The sequence below is a fragment of the Panthera onca genome, chromosome C2 (genome assembly GCF_046562875.1).
Source record: "Panthera onca isolate mPanOnc1 chromosome C2, mPanOnc1 haplotype 2, whole genome shotgun sequence".
NCBI lineage: Eukaryota > Metazoa > Chordata > Mammalia > Carnivora > Felidae > Panthera > Panthera onca.
In genome coordinates this window covers 67,142,745-67,160,706 of record NC_138347.1, presented here as the reverse complement: position 1 = coordinate 67,160,706, position 17,962 = coordinate 67,142,745, and the positions used below count along the sequence as shown (strand labels likewise).

The window sequence follows — 17,962 nt, the reverse complement described above, 5'->3', positions numbered from 1 at the left end:
GATACATCGCATTAATGAAAGAAAAGATAAGAACCATATGATCCCATCAATCGATGCAGAAAAAGCATTTGACAAAATTCAGCATCCTTTCTTTTTTTTTTTTTTCTTTTTTTTTTTTTTTCATCGTTTTTTTTTGTTTTTTTTTTATTTTTGGGACAGAGAGAGACAGAGCATGAACGGGGGAGGGGCAGAGAGAGAGGGAGACACAGAATCGGAAACAGGCTCCAGGCTCTGAGCCATCAGCCCAGAGCCTGACGTGGGGCTCGAACTCACGGACCGCGAGATCGTGACCTGGCTGAAGTCGGACGCTTAACCAACTGCGCCACCCAGGCGCCCCCAGCATCCTTTCTTAATAAAAACCCTCGAGAAAGTCAGGATAGAAGGAACATACTTAAACATCAAAAAAGCCATTTATGTAAAGCCCACAGCTAATATCATCCTCTATGGGGAAAAACTGACAGCTTTCTCCCTGAGATCAGGAACATGACAGAGATGTCCACTCTCACTGCTGTTGTTTAACATAGTGTTGGAAGTGCTAGCATCAGCAATTAGACAACAAAAGGAAATCAAAGGCATCAAAATTGGCAATGAAGAAGTCAAGCTTTCACTTTTTGCATATGACATGATATTATACATGGAAAACCAGATAGACTCCACCAAAAGTCTGTTAGAACTGATACATGAATTCAGCAAAGTTGCAGGATACAAAATCAATGTACATAAATCAGTTGCATTCTTATACACTAATAATGAAACAACAGAAAGACAAATAAAGGAACTGATCCCATTGACAATTGCACCAAGAAGCATAAAATACCTAGGAATAAACCTAACCAAAGATGTAAAAAAAAGATCTGTATGCTGAAAACTATAGAAAGCTTATGAAGGAAATTGAAGAAGATATAAAGAAATGGAAAAACTTTCCATGCTCATGGATTTGAAGAATAAATATTGTTAAAATGTCAATACTACCCAAAGCTTTCTACACATTCAATGCAATCCCAATCGAAATTGCACCAGCATTCTTCTTGAAGCTAGAACAAGCAATCCTAAAATTTGTATGGAACCACAAAGGCCCCGAATAGTCAAAGTAATTTTGAAGAAGAAGACCAAAGCAGGAGGCATCACAATCCCAGACTGTAGCCTCTACTACAAAGCTGTCATCATCAAGACAGCATGGTATTAGCACAAAAACAGACACATGGACCAATGGAATAGAATAGAAACCCCAGAACTGGACCCACAAAAGTATGGCCAACTAATCTTTGACAAAGCAGGAAAGACCATCCAATGGAAAAAAGAGTCTCTTTAACAAATGGTGCTGGGAGAACTGGACAGCAACATGCAGAAGGATGAAACTAGACCACTTTCTCATACCATTCACAAAAACAAACTCAAAATGGATAAAGGACCTGAATGTGGGACAGGAAACCATCAAAACCCTAGAGGAGAAAGCAGGAAAAAAATCTCTCTGACCTCAGCCACAGCAATTTCTTACTTGACACATCCCCAAAGGCAAGGGAATTAAAAGCAAAAATGAACTATTGGGACCTCATGAAGATAACTTCTGCACTGCAAAGGAAACAATCAACAAAACTAAAATGCAACCAACAGGGGCGCCTGGGTGGCTCAGTCGGTTGGGCGGCCGTCTTCGGCTCAGGTCATGATCTCACGGTCCGTGAGTTCAAGCCCCGCGTCGGGCTCTGAGCTGACAGCTTGGAGCCCGGAGCCTGCTTCAGATTCTGTGTCTCCCTCTCTCTCTGCCCCTCCCCCGCTCATGCTCTGTCTCTCTCTGTCTCAAAAAAAAAATAAACATTAAAAAATACTTTAAAAAAAAATTAATAAATAAAATGCAACCAACAGAATGGGAAAAGATATTTGTAAATGACATATCAGACAAAGGGCTAGTATCCAAAATCTATAAAGAACTCACCAAGCTCCACACCCGAAAAACAAATAATCTGGTGAAGAAATGGGCAGAAAACATGAACTGACACTCCTCTAAAGAAGACATCCAGATGGCCAACAGGCACATGAAAAGATGCTCAACGTCACTCCTCATCAGGGAGATACAAATCAAAACCACACTCAGATACCACCTCACGCCAGTCAGAGTGGCTAAAATGAACAAATCAGGAGACTATAGATGCTGGAGACGATGTGGAGAAACGGGAACCCTCTTGTACTGTTGGTGGGAATGCAAACTGGTGCAGCCACGCTGGAAAACAATGTGGAGGTTCCTCAAAAAATTAAAAATAGACCTATCCTATGACCCAGCAATAGCACTGCTAGCAATTTACCCAAGGGATACAGGAGTGCTGATGCATCAGGGCACTTGTACCCCAATATTTATAGCAGCACTTTCAACAATAGCCAAATTATGGAAAGAGCCTAAATGTCCATCAACTGATGAATGGATAAAGAAATTGTGGTTTATATACACAATGGAATACTATGTGGCAATGAGAAAGAATGAAATATGGCCTACTGTAGCAACGTGGATGGAACTGGAGAGTGTTATGCTAAGGGAAATAAGCCATACAGAGAAAGATATATATCATATGTTTTCACTTTTATGTGGATCCTGAGAAACTTAACAGAAGACCGTGGGGGAGGGGAAGGAAAAAAAAAAAAAAAAAAAGGTTAGAGTGGGAGAGAGCCAAAGCATAAGAGACTCTTAAAAACTGAGGACAAACTGAGGGTTAATGGGGGGTGGGAGGGGGGGGAGGGTGGGTGATGTGTATTGAGGAGGGCACCTGTTGGGATGAGCACTGGGTGTTGTATGGAAACCAATTTACAATAAATTTCATATTTAAAAAAAAAAGTATACTAGGGGAGGCAGATTATACTCTTAAAGATAGACTGTGGTGACATAAAGATGTTGTTTATGGTCGTAACAATAGCTTGTTAAAATCTTTAGAAGTTTCTAGTAGATTCCCAGATCCATTTGTAAGTAATCAAGTACAGTATTTTCATTATATTCGTTATTTCATATATTCATTAATAAATATATGTTATTGTAACTTCCTTTTGTTAGGTCTTACTTTTGAGGAGAGGGATATCATTGAAGGAGCCTTCCGTCAAGGTCAGATTCGGGTTTTGGCAGCAACTTCTACTCTTTCATCTGGGGTGAATTTACCAGCACGTCGTGTAATTATTCGTACTCCGATTTTCAGTGGTCGACCTCTAGATATTCTTACTTATAAGCAGATGGTTGGTCGTGCTGGCAGGAAAGGGGTAGACACAGTAGGTAAGTGAGTTTGATTTTAATTGTAATAGCATTGGTGAAGGACAGTGTCAGTCTACTTGAAATCTGACTGATGCCTGCCAATTGATTTCTCATCATGCTGTATTTCTTTGTTATCCAAAGCACTAATGTCATGTTTTTGATTTGCTTAATATTTATAATGAATGTAAGTTATAATTTTCATATATCATTAGCCATTGATTTTCTCTTAATGTAAAATTAAGATTTTCTTTTATATATGGTGAAATGATTCAGTATTATTCTAATCAAAATGATTTATCATATTAGCTAGAAGATGATTTTTAATTTCCAGTATAATCTATTTAGTGCTAATGAAGGGAGTAATTTTCATGGGGTTTTAGTTCTGCTTAGGTGACTGACCTAAGACTTCAAAGGAGGGATACTGAGAGCTGGAAAGTACTCTTACATTTAGGAATAGGAATTTCACATACCATTATTTTCTCTCTAAAATGGTGCTGGTTCTGAAAACACCTTTTTAGTTTCTTCTGTCAGCAAGTAATGGTAACATTAACAGAAACTAAGCAGAAGTTATGTCTTAAGCAATGAGGAAGAGTCTTGTTTGAATTAAATATTGAGGTAGCAGCAAATGTTATTACTAACTTGGTAGATAATTATGGGTGTGACAAAATTGTTATAAGTCTTACAACATTAAAGAGCTTTGGGAGGAAGTTCTCTGTCATCTCATCTTTCTTCTCTAGGATGTATTTTATTGACTAATATTATACTGTATGTAAAAAAATAGTTCTATGGTTGCTGAAGAACATTAGGATATCCAGGAGAAAAGGGAAAGTCTTAATGGGAAAATAAGTGGGATAGTCTGGGTGCAAAAACCTAGGTAGTATACAAGGAAGTGACTATTAGAATAACTTGATTTGTCTGTCATCACATCTGCATTTCAACCATCAGGAAGGGGTGATGAGGAAGTAAAGGACACAACTTATCCCTTAAGGGCACTTCTCAGAAGTTGCACTAAGTATTTCTCCTCACATCCAGTCGGCCAGAACTTAGTCACATGGTTACATTTCCCAACTGCAAGAGAGGCTGGGAAATATAACCTTTAGCTGTGTGGCCATGTGCCCATCCAACATGTAGGAGTTTTATTAAAGGAAAAATGAGAGAATGGCTATGTGTCTCAGCCCCAGTAACAAATGACTTCTCTGTAATCCCTGAAGGGCTATTGGCCTGCCTCTCTTTTAAGCCCTAAAAATACTAATGATTAAAAAAAACCATCCAACTCCTTGGATTTCCCCTATTATAGGCATCAAAGAAGTTTATCCTGCTCTGTCTCTTACTTTACCTATAAAATGTGCAGATTACACATGTTTAGAAAAGGTTGGGGGAAGAGACAAAAACACTCCCTTCCTATTCCTATTTGCTCTTCCCTCTGCCCTTCCTTCCAACTCTAATTTCTTAGTAGGCTCAAACTCTGGAGGGTGGAGTCTAAGTTCATTTTACACAGCTACTCTTCTTTTAGGGTCAGAGGGTCTTTAAGGTAATATAGAAGATAAGGAGATTTTATTTGCCCTGCTATATTCTTAGCTTATACTTCTCTTTCTTGTAGGGAAGAATAATTGGAAGATTGGTACCCTGGCCAAATTATCAAGCCTTAAATCAGATTAACATTTAAACAAAACTAAAATGTATCACAGTAACTTTGTATTTGAGGTCTTGGAAACTTCTGAAGTTTTGACTTTGCATAATGCTCCATTTCAGGATGACATATGCTTGCTCAGAACTTCCAGCAAATGGAGAATGTGTGAATATAGTGTTTCATATCAATTATGAAGATATGCATACTTGGTCATGCTTTTTAGATTATGTAGCATCTTTATAACTTCTTTACATTTTATAAATTATGTTAATGTTCCTAGACAGTTAATGGTGTTTTATTTAGATAACATTTTAATCTTTCTGTGGATTTCTTGGAACCTTCCAGTATAAGAGGTTGGTACTTTGTGCAAAAATAGTGATTTACAAGTCAAATAGTAATAATTGATTTGATTCTAATTGACTTGTCTATTGTAGTATGGATACAACCTCCTCAGACAGATGGGAGCAGGGACTTGGACTGTATATATTGGCATTAATTTTCATAAATCTTGCTCACTTTGAAAAAGGGTTGTCCATCTTGCTGAAGGATTAAAAGCTGAAAGTAGTTTGAATAGCCCAAAGTGGCTTTTTGTATTTGCCACTAATGCTAGTTGATCCATTTTGTAGATAATTTTTTATCTTAAGTTGGGCTATTTTGTAGTGTTTATAAGAGCCAGGTGATGCATTTTATCCAGCTGTTTTTGTTGCTGCTATTGTTTTGTTTGATGGCATCTATCTTTTTGTAATATATCTAGGATAAACAACAACAGTCATCAAGTTTATAGTCCTTTATCTTTATCCTATCTTGGTTCTCAGTTTAGCAATCAGCTTTAGGAAAGTCTTCTCTCTCCCTAGAATGATTAATATACTCCACCACAATGCCATTTTTAGTTTTCTCTAATGCAAGTTGCCTTCATTTTCCCCCTTACACATCTACTTGCTTCCTTTCCCCTACTATTGGATTCATTTTTGAAAAAAAAAAATTATCTTTTTTCTAGTCTTAATTACTGTAATAATAGTTTATGTTTGTATAAATTGTACCTTTATATATGTTTATAATGTGTAAGTGCTATCACATTTTTATTCATTTGATTGTCACAGTAACCTAAAGCTTTTTGATTAGTGAGTTATAATGTAATTTCTAGGTTTCTGTAAATATTTTTGAATTCGTGTTTTCATATGTAACCAGTAATAATTTGTATTTGCATTTTCCTTTATGATTTTCAAAATACCTCTATTATTATTATTATATACTTAATTATTCAGTAAAAACAGTTGCTCCTATGTGGAAGGAAATAAACTTTTCCTGTGCCTGCTTAGCTTCTATGGCTAGTGCCTGCAAATTAGACTGACAGATGGCAGATTAACAGGAGAAAAGGCATACATATTTTATTTGATATTAATATTTTAATTTTTTGCATAGACAGAGGACTTCATAGAGAACCAGTAAAGACCCAAAGAAGCAGTTAGATGTTAGGGGCTTTATACCCTTTTAACAAAAGGTAATAGAATTGTGAAGTGACAAGACCAAGGAAAAGGGGTTTGAGTTTCTAGAAGTGGTAAATTGTGGGAAAGTAAATATATACTGGAAACTAACAGAAGTTAAGGATTATTTAGTAAGGTTTATGCAGACCCATCTTGGTGCTGCCTTTCTGCATCCAGTGATAAGTGATAAGTGGAACACCTTCACAAAGAGAAATTTATGTCTTACATCTAGGCAAACAGGGTGAGGGCCAGGAGCTCTTACTGTGTTTGCTACTTCCTAAGTGCCTTCAGGTCAAAATAATCCTTATGCCAAAATGGCATGTTTTGGTATGGCATATTCTGATCCCCTTCAATCCAAAATTCAGAAAATTAAAGCATCAGCAATAATTTTATGATCGTAATAACCGGTATCATCTATTACCTTCTTTTTAAATAAGTAAGACAACTTAAATTCTCTTTGGCAGGTATCTTATGGAAATATGTTGGGGTTTTGCAAATGTGCATTTTTTTGGTTATAGGTGAGAGTATCTTAGTTTGTAAGAACTCTGAGAAATCAAAAGGCATAGCTCTACTTCAGGGATCTCTAAAACCTGTTCGTAGCTGTTTGCAAAGACAAGAAGGAGAAGAAGTAACTGCAAGCATGATAAGAGCTATTCTGGAGGTAAGGAAGAATTCACTAAATTATTTGCTCTTTGAAGCCTATAATATGATGATAGAACTTAATGATGTGAAGAAAAATCTTAGCTTTGTGTTTCATTGTGAGATTGTTTATAATGTTCCCAAGTCTGAATGTCTTCTAATTTATATAGTTATTTCCTGGAGTTTAATACAGCTAGTTCTATGTCAGCGTATTTCAGAACAGTGGATTAAAACCCAAATGCCAGATGATTCTTTTTCTTTTTTAGGTATACTTTATTATTTTTTGAATTTTTAAAAAAGGTGACAAAAATGGACCATAGTTCTTACATACAGATAATACCTATTGACATTAAAATAAAATCAAATTACAAATAGACATGATTAGAAGTTTTAAACAACATGGAAAGATCTAAAGTGAAAAAACTTTCTATTCTGGGTCCTCAAAGGTAACGAATCTCCTTTTAAGTGTTTTGTGTATTCATCCAGAAATTTTTCTGTTCATATACCAGCATGCCTTGCTCTTGGCTTTAGTACTGGTGCTAGGGGTTCTGGTACCTGTGCTCATACTTTTTTTCTCCCCTTTCGCTCTCCATTTGAAAACAAAAATGAAAACACACTAAAAAAGGAAAGTAACTGATAACATAGGGTTGGTAAGGATATAGAAAGTAGGCATTCTCATATACTGCTGAAACTCTTTTGGGAGGGCAACTTGGACATATCCACTAAGATAAAAACAACAACACTACCAAAACAGAACACATAGCCATTTACCAGTAGATTCACAACTAAGAGTTTTACTTAGGGATGTATTTGTGAAATTGCATAAAATTAAATGTACAAGAATGGTTATTATGGCACTATTGGCAATAAGAAAAAACTGGAAACAACCAAAATACCACAAATACTAAATAAATCTCGGTAAAACTATGCATTGGGGTCATTAAAAGGAGTAAGCTCTGTTTAGGTTGATTTAGTATGTTTTCAATCTGTATTAAATGGAAGAAGTCAAAGGGAAAATTAGTACACTTAATTAGTATATTTAATATAGTTGTAGGAAGATGATATCCACAAAACACAACTCACTTCACTTTTTCTACACCCATTCCCATCCCCCTTCTGGGTGGGGAATATTCAATACTAGCATTCCTATATGCCCATATGTTTCAGAAGGAAGGCTATGTTGTTAGTTCCTACATTTCAGATAGATAGTGATTCATTTATTTTCATTTATGAGAAAATGTATCTACTTTTAAGGAAACTTTTGATGTTGTCATTAGGTGTTATCTACATGTATAACGAGTGATAATGGAAGAATTAATAAAAAGTCTCTACGTTAAGATGCTGAGAATATTTTAAGAGAACAAAATCACTTCATTTCTTTTATATCATAAGGGCCTGCATGTCTTATTAAAAAGTTACAGAAAATTTCAAACCTCTTATATCAGATAATAGTTGGTGGAATGGCAAGTACATCACAAGATATGCAGACTTATGCTTCTTGCACATTTTTGGCTGCGAGTATGAGAGAAGGGAAGCTGGGAATTCAGAAGAATCAAGATTCTGTTCAACTTGGAGCAATTGAAGCCTGTGTAATGTGGCTGCTAGAAAACGAATTCATCCAGATTACTGAAGCTAGTGATGGAACAGAAGGTAAGTGTGACTTAATTACAGTATACACTTTTTCATCTTTGCTGACTTTATACTGCTTAGTAAAAGGAAATTGACTTTTCAAACACTATAAAAGGAAACCGGTTTTTCGAGTGGTATATAAACTCATTTTTAGTACTTAGTGTTGGATTTAGCAACATCAGACATTTAGCATAGAATCTGCTCATAAATATGCATACATTGGGCAAAATTCTGTTTGTAAAATTTATCAGAGGCTAAAACGTAAATTATAGAGTACAGAAAGAGTGTTTTATTTAATCTTTAACATTTGATACTTTATTTCCCTTCACCTGCCCCCAACCAGGAAAAGTGTATCATCCAACACATCTTGGTTCAGCAACTCTGTCTTCTTCACTTTCTCCAACTGATACTTTAGATATTTTTGCTGACCTCCAAAGAGCAATGAAGGGCTTTGTTTTAGAGAATGATTTGCATATTGTTTATCTGGTAAGTTCTGTTTTCTTCACTATTAAGTTTGTGAAAATGGGGAGAAAATACTTATATAGAATCCTGAACATCTCGGGAACATCTTGTTTGTCTTCTTTAGGGTAGCAGTGGTGGAAATAGAGTACAGGTAAGAAGAGAGTTGTTTTAAAGTAATAAGCTAAATGTTATAGTGACATTTTAATTTATTTGTCTACTTTTTTCTCTAACCTTTCAAAAAAGCATTTGAGGTGTTTTATAAAAAACATATTTTACAATATATAAAAGAATAGTAAAGTATAATGAAATATCAGGAAATTGAAAATAAGATCATCATATAAAATTCAAAGGTTTGTACATAAACATGCATGCCTTTAAGTCATGTACAGTTCCTGTAGCCAACTTTGGTTCTGAGTTTTCTAGCAACTACAGCAAACAGGAAAGCTTGATTAGTCTCAATATTGATAAGATAAACAAAACCAAAAAAATGAGGAAAAGGGGTACCTGGCTGTTTCAGTCAGTAAAGCATGTGACTTTTGATCTCTGGGTTGTAAGTTCGAGACCCATGTTGGGTGTAAAGATTACTTAAAAAAGTAAAATCTTTAAAAAAATAATTAGGAAAAATGTTGCATTTTATTGCATAAGAGAAATTTAGTCCTAAAAAGACACTCAGGGTCTTATATTCTTGAGAAAATCTCTATAATAAATGCAATAAGGAATTTTAAAGGCTTGTATATATTAGATAGTCTTTTATAACTATTTCTTATAACAAAGATTTTGATAAAAATTGAATAAAATAGGGTTTGAGATTGTATTCTCTGGAAAGAACCTGGCTAAAAATATTTTGTCAATTAAGAGCAGTCGTAGGAACTGACATAAGCAAGATGGCAGAATAAGAGGCCCCTGACTCTAGTCTCCATAACAGAAATATGAATTAGCAACTATTTACAGACAAAAACACCTTTCTAAAAATCCCAGAACCTGGCAGTTAGGCTGAAACACATTCATGGAGCACAAAAACTGAGAAAAGCCACATTAGAAGGCTAAGAGTAGTGGTTTCACTTTGACAGTGTTGCCCCTCCCTAATGCAGCACTGTACCACACTGGGAGGAATTCTCTGGGCCTACAGTTTCCCCAGTGAGAAAAAGAGAGCTTGGGGTTGACATCTAGCTTCCTCAGCATTCTGGAGTGTTCCCTGGGAAGTCCACTTCTGTCTTACCTTATGGGGAACGCTAGGGAAATAGGCAAGGCTAGATTACCTAAGGAACAATATGGGAGGTAGGGCTCACAGGGATTTGTGTGTGGATTAGTGATGGCACTGCATCCCTCCTGGCCACCTTGCCCAATCAGACAGCCCAGCAAATGGCTCCACCCACTTGTGCCAGATTGCTGCCTGTTTGACCAGAAAGCAGGGTGAACAGTTAAGCCCAGCTAGGATTCCCAGGCAAAGGCCTGACTGCAGAGCCCAGCCTGTACCTCTGTCCTTGCAGGTAACCAGTCTGACACCCCTACCCAACTGCAGAGCTCATCTTGTGGCCCTGCTGGAGCAGGGACTCTGAACTGTAGAACACAGCCAGAAGTCCTGCATGATCACAGGGTCCATCCTGCAGCCCCATCCAACCATGGAGCATAACCTCTGGCCACACCTGAACACAAAGGTCAGTTAATGGCACCACCTATCCAAGGAGTCTAGTCTCTGGTCCTGTCTGGCCAGAGAGCCCAGCCAGTGGCCATGCCTGTCTGCAGAGACCAGCTAACAGTCCCACCTGATCAGGCAGCCCAGGGAGTGGTCTTGCCTGAATGCAGGGCTGAGCCAGTGGCCCCACCCAACCAGAAACTCTGGCATCAAACCTTGCCCACCCTCCTGTGGGCTCTACCAGCTGGCCTTTGAGAACCTAGTTTGGGCTGACTAGTGAAAATCTTTCCCTATTGAAGCAAACCTGTAAAGACTAGAAGAAGTGACTGCTTCCTCAAATGCACACATACCAACACAAGGATACAAGAATAATGAAGAATCAAGGAAATATGGCACCACCAAAGAAACTAGTAAAGCTCCAGTAACCAAACCTAAACAAATGGAGATCTGTGAACTGACTGACCACGAATTCAGAATAATCCTCTTAATGAATTTCAGTGAACTACAATAAAACACAGATAGTCAACCAAACAAAATTAGGAAAACAGTACATGACCAGAATGAGAAATTCAACAAAGAAATAGAAACCATCGAAAAGTAAAACCAAACATGAGTCCTAGAGCTGAAGAATACAGTGGGTGATGTGAAAAATTCAGTAGCTTCAAAAGTGGACTCAGTCAAGGAAAAGAAAAAATCTGTGAACTCAAAGATATTATGCTAAGTGATATGTCAGAATGAGAAAGACAAGTATCATATGATGCCACTCATAAATGGAAAAAAAAAGAATAAGCAAACAAAAAGCAGAAATAGATCCTAATTAAAGAAAGCAAACTGAGGGGGTAGGGTAGGGAGATGAGCAAATTGGGAGAAGAGAAGAAGACACAGGCCTCCAGTTGTGGAATGATTAAGTCACAGGAATAAAATGTAGAGCATAAGGAATACAGTCAATGATATTGTAATAGTGATATAATAAGACATGTTAACTATACTTGTGGTGAACATAGCATAATGTATAAACTTGTTAAATCACTAAGTTGTATACCTGAAACTAATGTAATGTGTCTACTATATTAAAAAAAAAAACAAAATAATGAGTTAATGGATACACAAAATAAAAGATGTAAATGGTAACATCAATGACCTAAAACATAAGGGGATAGAGAAGTAAAATTTTTGAGTTTGTGTATGTAATTAAAGTTAAGTTGTTATCAGCTTAGAATAGGATGTTATAACTATATACAATGGAACATCATTCAGCTATCAAAAAGAAGGAAATCGTGCCATTTGTGACAACATGGATTATCCTGGGAGGGTATCATGTTCAGTGCAGTAAGCCAGAGAGAGGAAGGCACATATAATATGATATCACTCACATGTGGAATTTGAAAAAGTTGAACTCAGAAATATTGTTAAATGGCAGTTGCCTGGTGCCAGGGCATGGGGAACATAGGTAGATGTCGGTCAAAGAGTACAAACTTTCACTTATAATATGGATAAGTTGTAGGAATCTAATGTACAAAATGGTAATTATAACTAATAACACTGTATTGTATACTTGGAATTTGTTTAGAGAGTAAATCTGTTCTTACCACAAACACACACAGAGTGGTAACTGTGTCAGGTGATGGATGTGTTAATTAACTTGATTGTCGTATTCATTACACAGGAACACATGTATCAAATCATCATATTATACATCTTCAATATATCCAATTTCATTTGCCAATTATACTTTGATAAAGCTTGGGGGAAAGGGGCAGATACATATATTTCGATAAGCAAGTGAGTGGTGGGAGCATAAAACTGAAATTATCAGAGAATTAGGAAGGTTGGGGTGCCTATCCAGCTCATTTGATGGAGCATGCAACTCTTGATCTTGGGGTTGTGAGTTCAAGCCCTACGTTGGGCCTAGAGAATACTTTAAAAAAATAAAATAAATCTTAAAAACAAAGTTAAATAGAATTAGGAAGGCTTATCAGGAAATGCATTTAAATAAAAAACAGTGTTGAGGTGAACAGAGGGGAAATGCCAGAACAAGGCCATTTTTTCTTCTAGTGAACAATTGTAATACATGGGTGATAATATGCTCAAAGTTCTGTGCCTGAGAATGTGGCTAGGAAGAATCTCAAAGCCAGTGTTATTAGTTACCTGCCACGGTCTTAAAACTGTCTCATTTATCATACAGTGGATAAGATTATCAGTTCTAGGGTCAGACTGCCAGTTTACTTCCATGAAAATCAGATTGAATATAAGTCATTAAAATAATTGCTAATGAAATATGTGAGACAACTGTAAAAACTGTAAAAAAGTTATAAAAGTCAATATGGGAAAGAACTAGAAGGATACTGCTCACAGATTATTTTGCATTTCTCTTTAATATCTAACTACACTTGGCCAAAACAAATTGAATTTCAGTGTATTGTGGATGTGGTCTACATAAGAAAGCAGTGATAAATTCTAATCAGTAGACTTAGACTCAAAACAAAAGGCCTTGACCTTAGCTCAAAATGTGGCAAGTTAATATACATTTATGTTTTAAGTTAAATAAAACATGTAGTTTTCATATACTATTTTATTTTTTGAATATTTAAAACATTTATGTGATTCAAAAGCCAGAAGTACATCAAAAGGATGTACCTCTACTGACCTTCATAGATAACTATTTTCATTAGTTTTTAATACACAGACACACCTTGGCAATATTGCAGGTTTGGTTCCAGACCACTGTAACAAAGCAAATAATGCAGTAAGTGAGCCAAATGACTTTTTTGGTTTCCCAGTATATATAAGTTTATACTATACTATAGTCACTATAGTCTATTAAGTGTGTAATAGCATTGTCTAAAAAATGTACATACCTTAATTTAAAAATACTTTATTGCTAAAAAATGTTAAGCATCATCTAAGCTTTCAGCAAGCCATAATCATTTTGCTGGTAGAAGTTCTTGCCTGGATGTTGATGTCTGCTAACTGATCCAGGTGGTGATTGCTAAAGTTGGAGGTGGCTGTGGCAATTTCTTAAGAATAAGACAACAATGAAATTTGCCAATGAAATTTGACTCTTTCACAAGCAATTTCTCTGTAGCATGCGATGCTGTTTGATAGCATTTTACCGACAGTAGAGCTTCTTTCAAAATTGGAGTCAATCCTCTCAAACTCCGCTGCTGCTTTCTTTATCAACTAAGTTTATGTCACATTCTAAATCCATTGTTGTCATTTTGATGGTTCTCACAGCATCTGCACCAGGAGTAGATTACATCTCAAGAAACCACTTTCTTTGCTTATCCGTAAGAGGCAACTGCTTATATATTCAAGTTTTATCATGAGATTGCAGCAATTCAGTCACATCTTCAGTCTCCACTTCTGATTCAGGTTCTCTTGCTGTTTCCACCACAAGTGCAGTTACTTCCTCCATGGGAATCTTGGACCCATACATTCATCCATGAGGGTTGGAAGTCACTTCTCTTAAACTCCCATTGATGTTAAAGTTTTGACCTCTTCCCATGAATCATAAATGTTCTTATGGCATCTAGAATGGTGGAATCCTTTCCAGAAAGTTTTCAATGTACTTTTCCTGGACCCATCAGAGGAATTACTGTCTTTAACAGCTATAGCCTTATGAAATACAGTTCTTCAATAAAAAGACTTGAAAGTCAAAATTACAGTTGGCTCTTGAACAAAATGGGTTTGAACTTTGCAGGTCCACTTATACATGGATTTTTAAAAAATAAATATAGCACAGTACTGTGTATTTTCCTTATGATTTTCTTAACATTTTCATTTTTCTAGCTATATCATAAGAATACAGTATATAATATAGCATAAAATATGTGTTAATTGACTGTTTCTGTTATTGGTAAAGCTTTCCGTCAATAGTAGACTATGAGCAGTTAAGATTTGGGGAGAGTCAAAAGTTGTACACAGATTTTTCCACTGCATTGGGGTTGGTGCCCCAACCCCCACATTGTTCAAGTATTATCTATACTTCAAGATCCATGGACTGTAGAACGGATATTCCATTAGGAGATAGGAAAACAACATTTATCTTGTACATCTCCATCAGAGCTCATGAGTGACTACATTGTCTGCAGTAATTGGAAAGGAATCTTTCTTTTTCTGAGTAGGTCTCAATAGTAGGTTTAAAATACTCAGTAAACCATGTTGTAAACAGATGTGCTGTCATCCAGGCTTTGCTATTCCATTTACAGAGCACAGGGAGAATAGATTTAGCACAATTACTAAGGACCTTAGGATTTTGGAATGGTAAATGAGCACTGGCTTCAACTTCAAGTCACCAGCTGCATAAGTACCTAACAAGAATCATCGTGTCCTTTGAAACTTTGAAGCCAGGCATTGACTTGTCTTTAGCTATGAAAAATCCTAGATGGCATCTTCTTCTAATAGTAAACTATTTTGTCTCCATTGAAATTTTTTTGTTTAATGTAGCTATGTTTATTAATGATTTTAGCTAGATCTTCTGGATAACTTGCTGCATTTTCTATATCAGCACCTGCTGCTTAACCTTGCACTTTTACATTATGGGGACGGCTTCTTTCCTTAAACCTCACAAACCAGCCTCTGCCAGTTTCCAGTTTTTCTTGTACAGCTTCCTCTCCTCTCTCAGCCTCTCAGAATTGAAGAGTTAGAGCCTTGCTCTGGTTTAGGCTTTGGCTTAAGGGAGTGTTGTGGCTATTTGGATCTTCTATCCAGGTCACTCACTCTTTCTACATATCAGCAATAAGAATGTTTCACCTTCTTATCATTTGTGTGTTTACTGGAGTAGAACTTTTAATTTAAAAGTTCAAGAACTTTTCCTTTGCTTTCACAACGGAGCTGCTTGGTGGAAAAGGCCTAGCTTTCAGCTTGTTTCAGCTTTCTATATGCTTTCCTCACTAAGCTTAATCATTTCTAGCTTTTGATTTGAGAGATTTGGGACTCTTCCTTTTCATTTCAACATGTGGAGGCCATTGTAGGGTTACTAATTGGCCTAATTTCAATATCGTTATATCTCAGGGAGTAGGAAAGCCCTAGGAGAGGGAGAGAGATAGGGTAATGGCTGGTCAGTGGAGCAGTCAGAAGACACACAATATTTATCAAGTTCACTGTTTTATATGGGTGTGGTTAATGAGACCTTAAAACAATTACAATAGTAACATCAAAGATAATTGATCATCGATTATCGTAGCACATAAAATAATGAAAAAATTTGAAATAAACTGTGAGAATTACAAAATATGACCCAGAGACACAAAGTGAGCAAATGCTGTTGGAAAAATGGTGCCAGTAGACTTGCTCAAAGCAAGACCGTCACAAACCTTTAATTTGTATTAAAAAAAAAAAAAAAAGACAATATCTGTGAAATGTAATAAAGTATATAAAATAAGAAAGTACTATATCTCTTTTGTTTTATAAATACTAGCAAGCACATATATGTATTCTTACTTTACCTTACTGTAAGTGCACTGTATACATTTTTTTTGCACCATCTTTTTTCCTTAATAATATATCTTGGAAATCACTCTGTCAGTTTATGGAGATTTTCAATTCTTTTTTAAAATATCTGTATAACTCCATTGTGTGTGTATACCATTATTTATTCAGTTCTCTGTTGATGGACAGTTGGGTTGTTTCCAATATTTTGTTACGGCAAATGATGCTACAGTGAATAACTTTGGTGCATATATTATTTAGTTTTGAGGGAGGTATATCTTTAGGAAAGACTCCCTAAAGAACAATTGTTTGATAAAAGTATAAAGGCACGTGTGATTTTGGTTTTGTAAGATTGCCCTCCATAAGATTTGTATCACTTTTCAATTTTACCAGTGCTATATTAGGGTAGTTATTTTTCCACAACCTGATGAGTAGAGTATATATATTGATAAGCTTTTATACTTTTTAGTGTATTTTTAATTTATATTTTTAAGTTATGAATACATTTGAACATTTTTTCCATTTGTTTAAGGACAGTATGCTTTTTTCCCTCCATGAATTGTCCATGTCTTTTATTTTTCTATTGTGTTTTGTTCTTTTTCTTAAGTTTTTAAGGTTGTTTTATATATTAGGGAGAATAGTGCTTTGTAGTATAAGTTGAAAGTATTTTTATCCTAGTTTTTTAGTTGGCTTTGGCTGTGTTTATTGTGTGTTTTACCTCACATTTTTAAAAAATGTCGTTGAATTTATGAACTTCTGTATCGGCAAGAAATGCTTTTCTTGATCTAAGATTATAAAGGAATTCCCTAACATTGTTCTTCATGTAATTGTCTGATTATGATTCCCTTCTTTTGAGCTGTGTTCCATTAGAAGTTTATTCTAGTACAGTAGTCACCCCTTATCCATGGGGGATACATTCTATGTGCCATGGGGCACTACTCTCCCTAATATATAAAACAACCTTAAAAACTTAAGAAAAAGAACAAAACACAATAGAAAAATAAAACACATGACAATTCATGGAGGGAAAAAATGGGGGATGCATTCCAATACCATCAGTGGAGCCTGAAACCCAGATAGTACCGAACCCTATGTATATTATGTTTTTCCCATACCTACATACCTTTGATAAATTTTAATTTATAAATTAGGCACAGTAAGAGATTAATAACAACAACATAACAAAATAGAACAATTATGTAATGTTATAAATCTTTTGTGAATGTGATCTTTCTCTCAAATTATTTACTGTATGTACCCTTCTTGTGATGATGTGAGATGATAAATTGCCTATGTAATGAGATGAAGTGAGGTGAATACTATAGACATTATGATGTAGTGTGAAGCCACTATTGACCTTCTGATGATATATCATCTGTTATGGACCATGGTTAACTGTGGGTAACTAAAACCATGGGAAGTGAAACCAACAGATAAGCAGCAGGGGAGACCTACTGTATATGGCTTTTCAATTTCACCTTTCTTTCATGGTGACATTCTGCAGTCACAATTTCATTTATTAAAAGGTTTATTTACACACAACGAATGAAAAAATTTCTTTAGCTTTTATCTTTACTTTTTTCCCCATGTTTTATGTACTAATTTGCATTTTTTATTTGGATATTTTAAACTTACATTTGGTTTTGGATGTATATCTGCCTCATTTGTCAATCTGACAACAGACCAATTTTACCAATTTGTACACGAGTTACCCTGTTTTAATTAAAAGCTTTTCTTGTATGTTTTATCTAATGGGGCTAGTTTCCTTCATTGCTCTCCTTTTTCAGTGTTCATATGCTTTCTTGCTTGCTTGCTTTTTAATG

The 17,962-nt window shown here is 35.8% G+C and overlaps 1 protein-coding gene across 2 annotated transcripts in view; it reads left to right on the top strand.

The window, feature by feature from the left end:
- The window catches only part of POLQ (DNA polymerase theta), a 121,905-nt gene that overhangs the window by 23,965 nt on the left and 79,978 nt on the right, over nucleotides 1-17,962 (top strand). For both annotated transcript variants that reach the window (XM_078453056.2, XM_078453057.2), the window contains exons 11-14: nucleotides 3,038-3,250; nucleotides 6,862-7,004; nucleotides 8,428-8,632; nucleotides 8,955-9,097. In XM_078453056.2, the coding sequence (XP_078309182.2) occupies nucleotides 3,038-3,250; nucleotides 6,862-7,004; nucleotides 8,428-8,632; nucleotides 8,955-9,097 (704 nt within the window). The remainder of the gene's footprint in view (nucleotides 1-3,037; nucleotides 3,251-6,861; nucleotides 7,005-8,427; nucleotides 8,633-8,954; nucleotides 9,098-17,962) is intronic.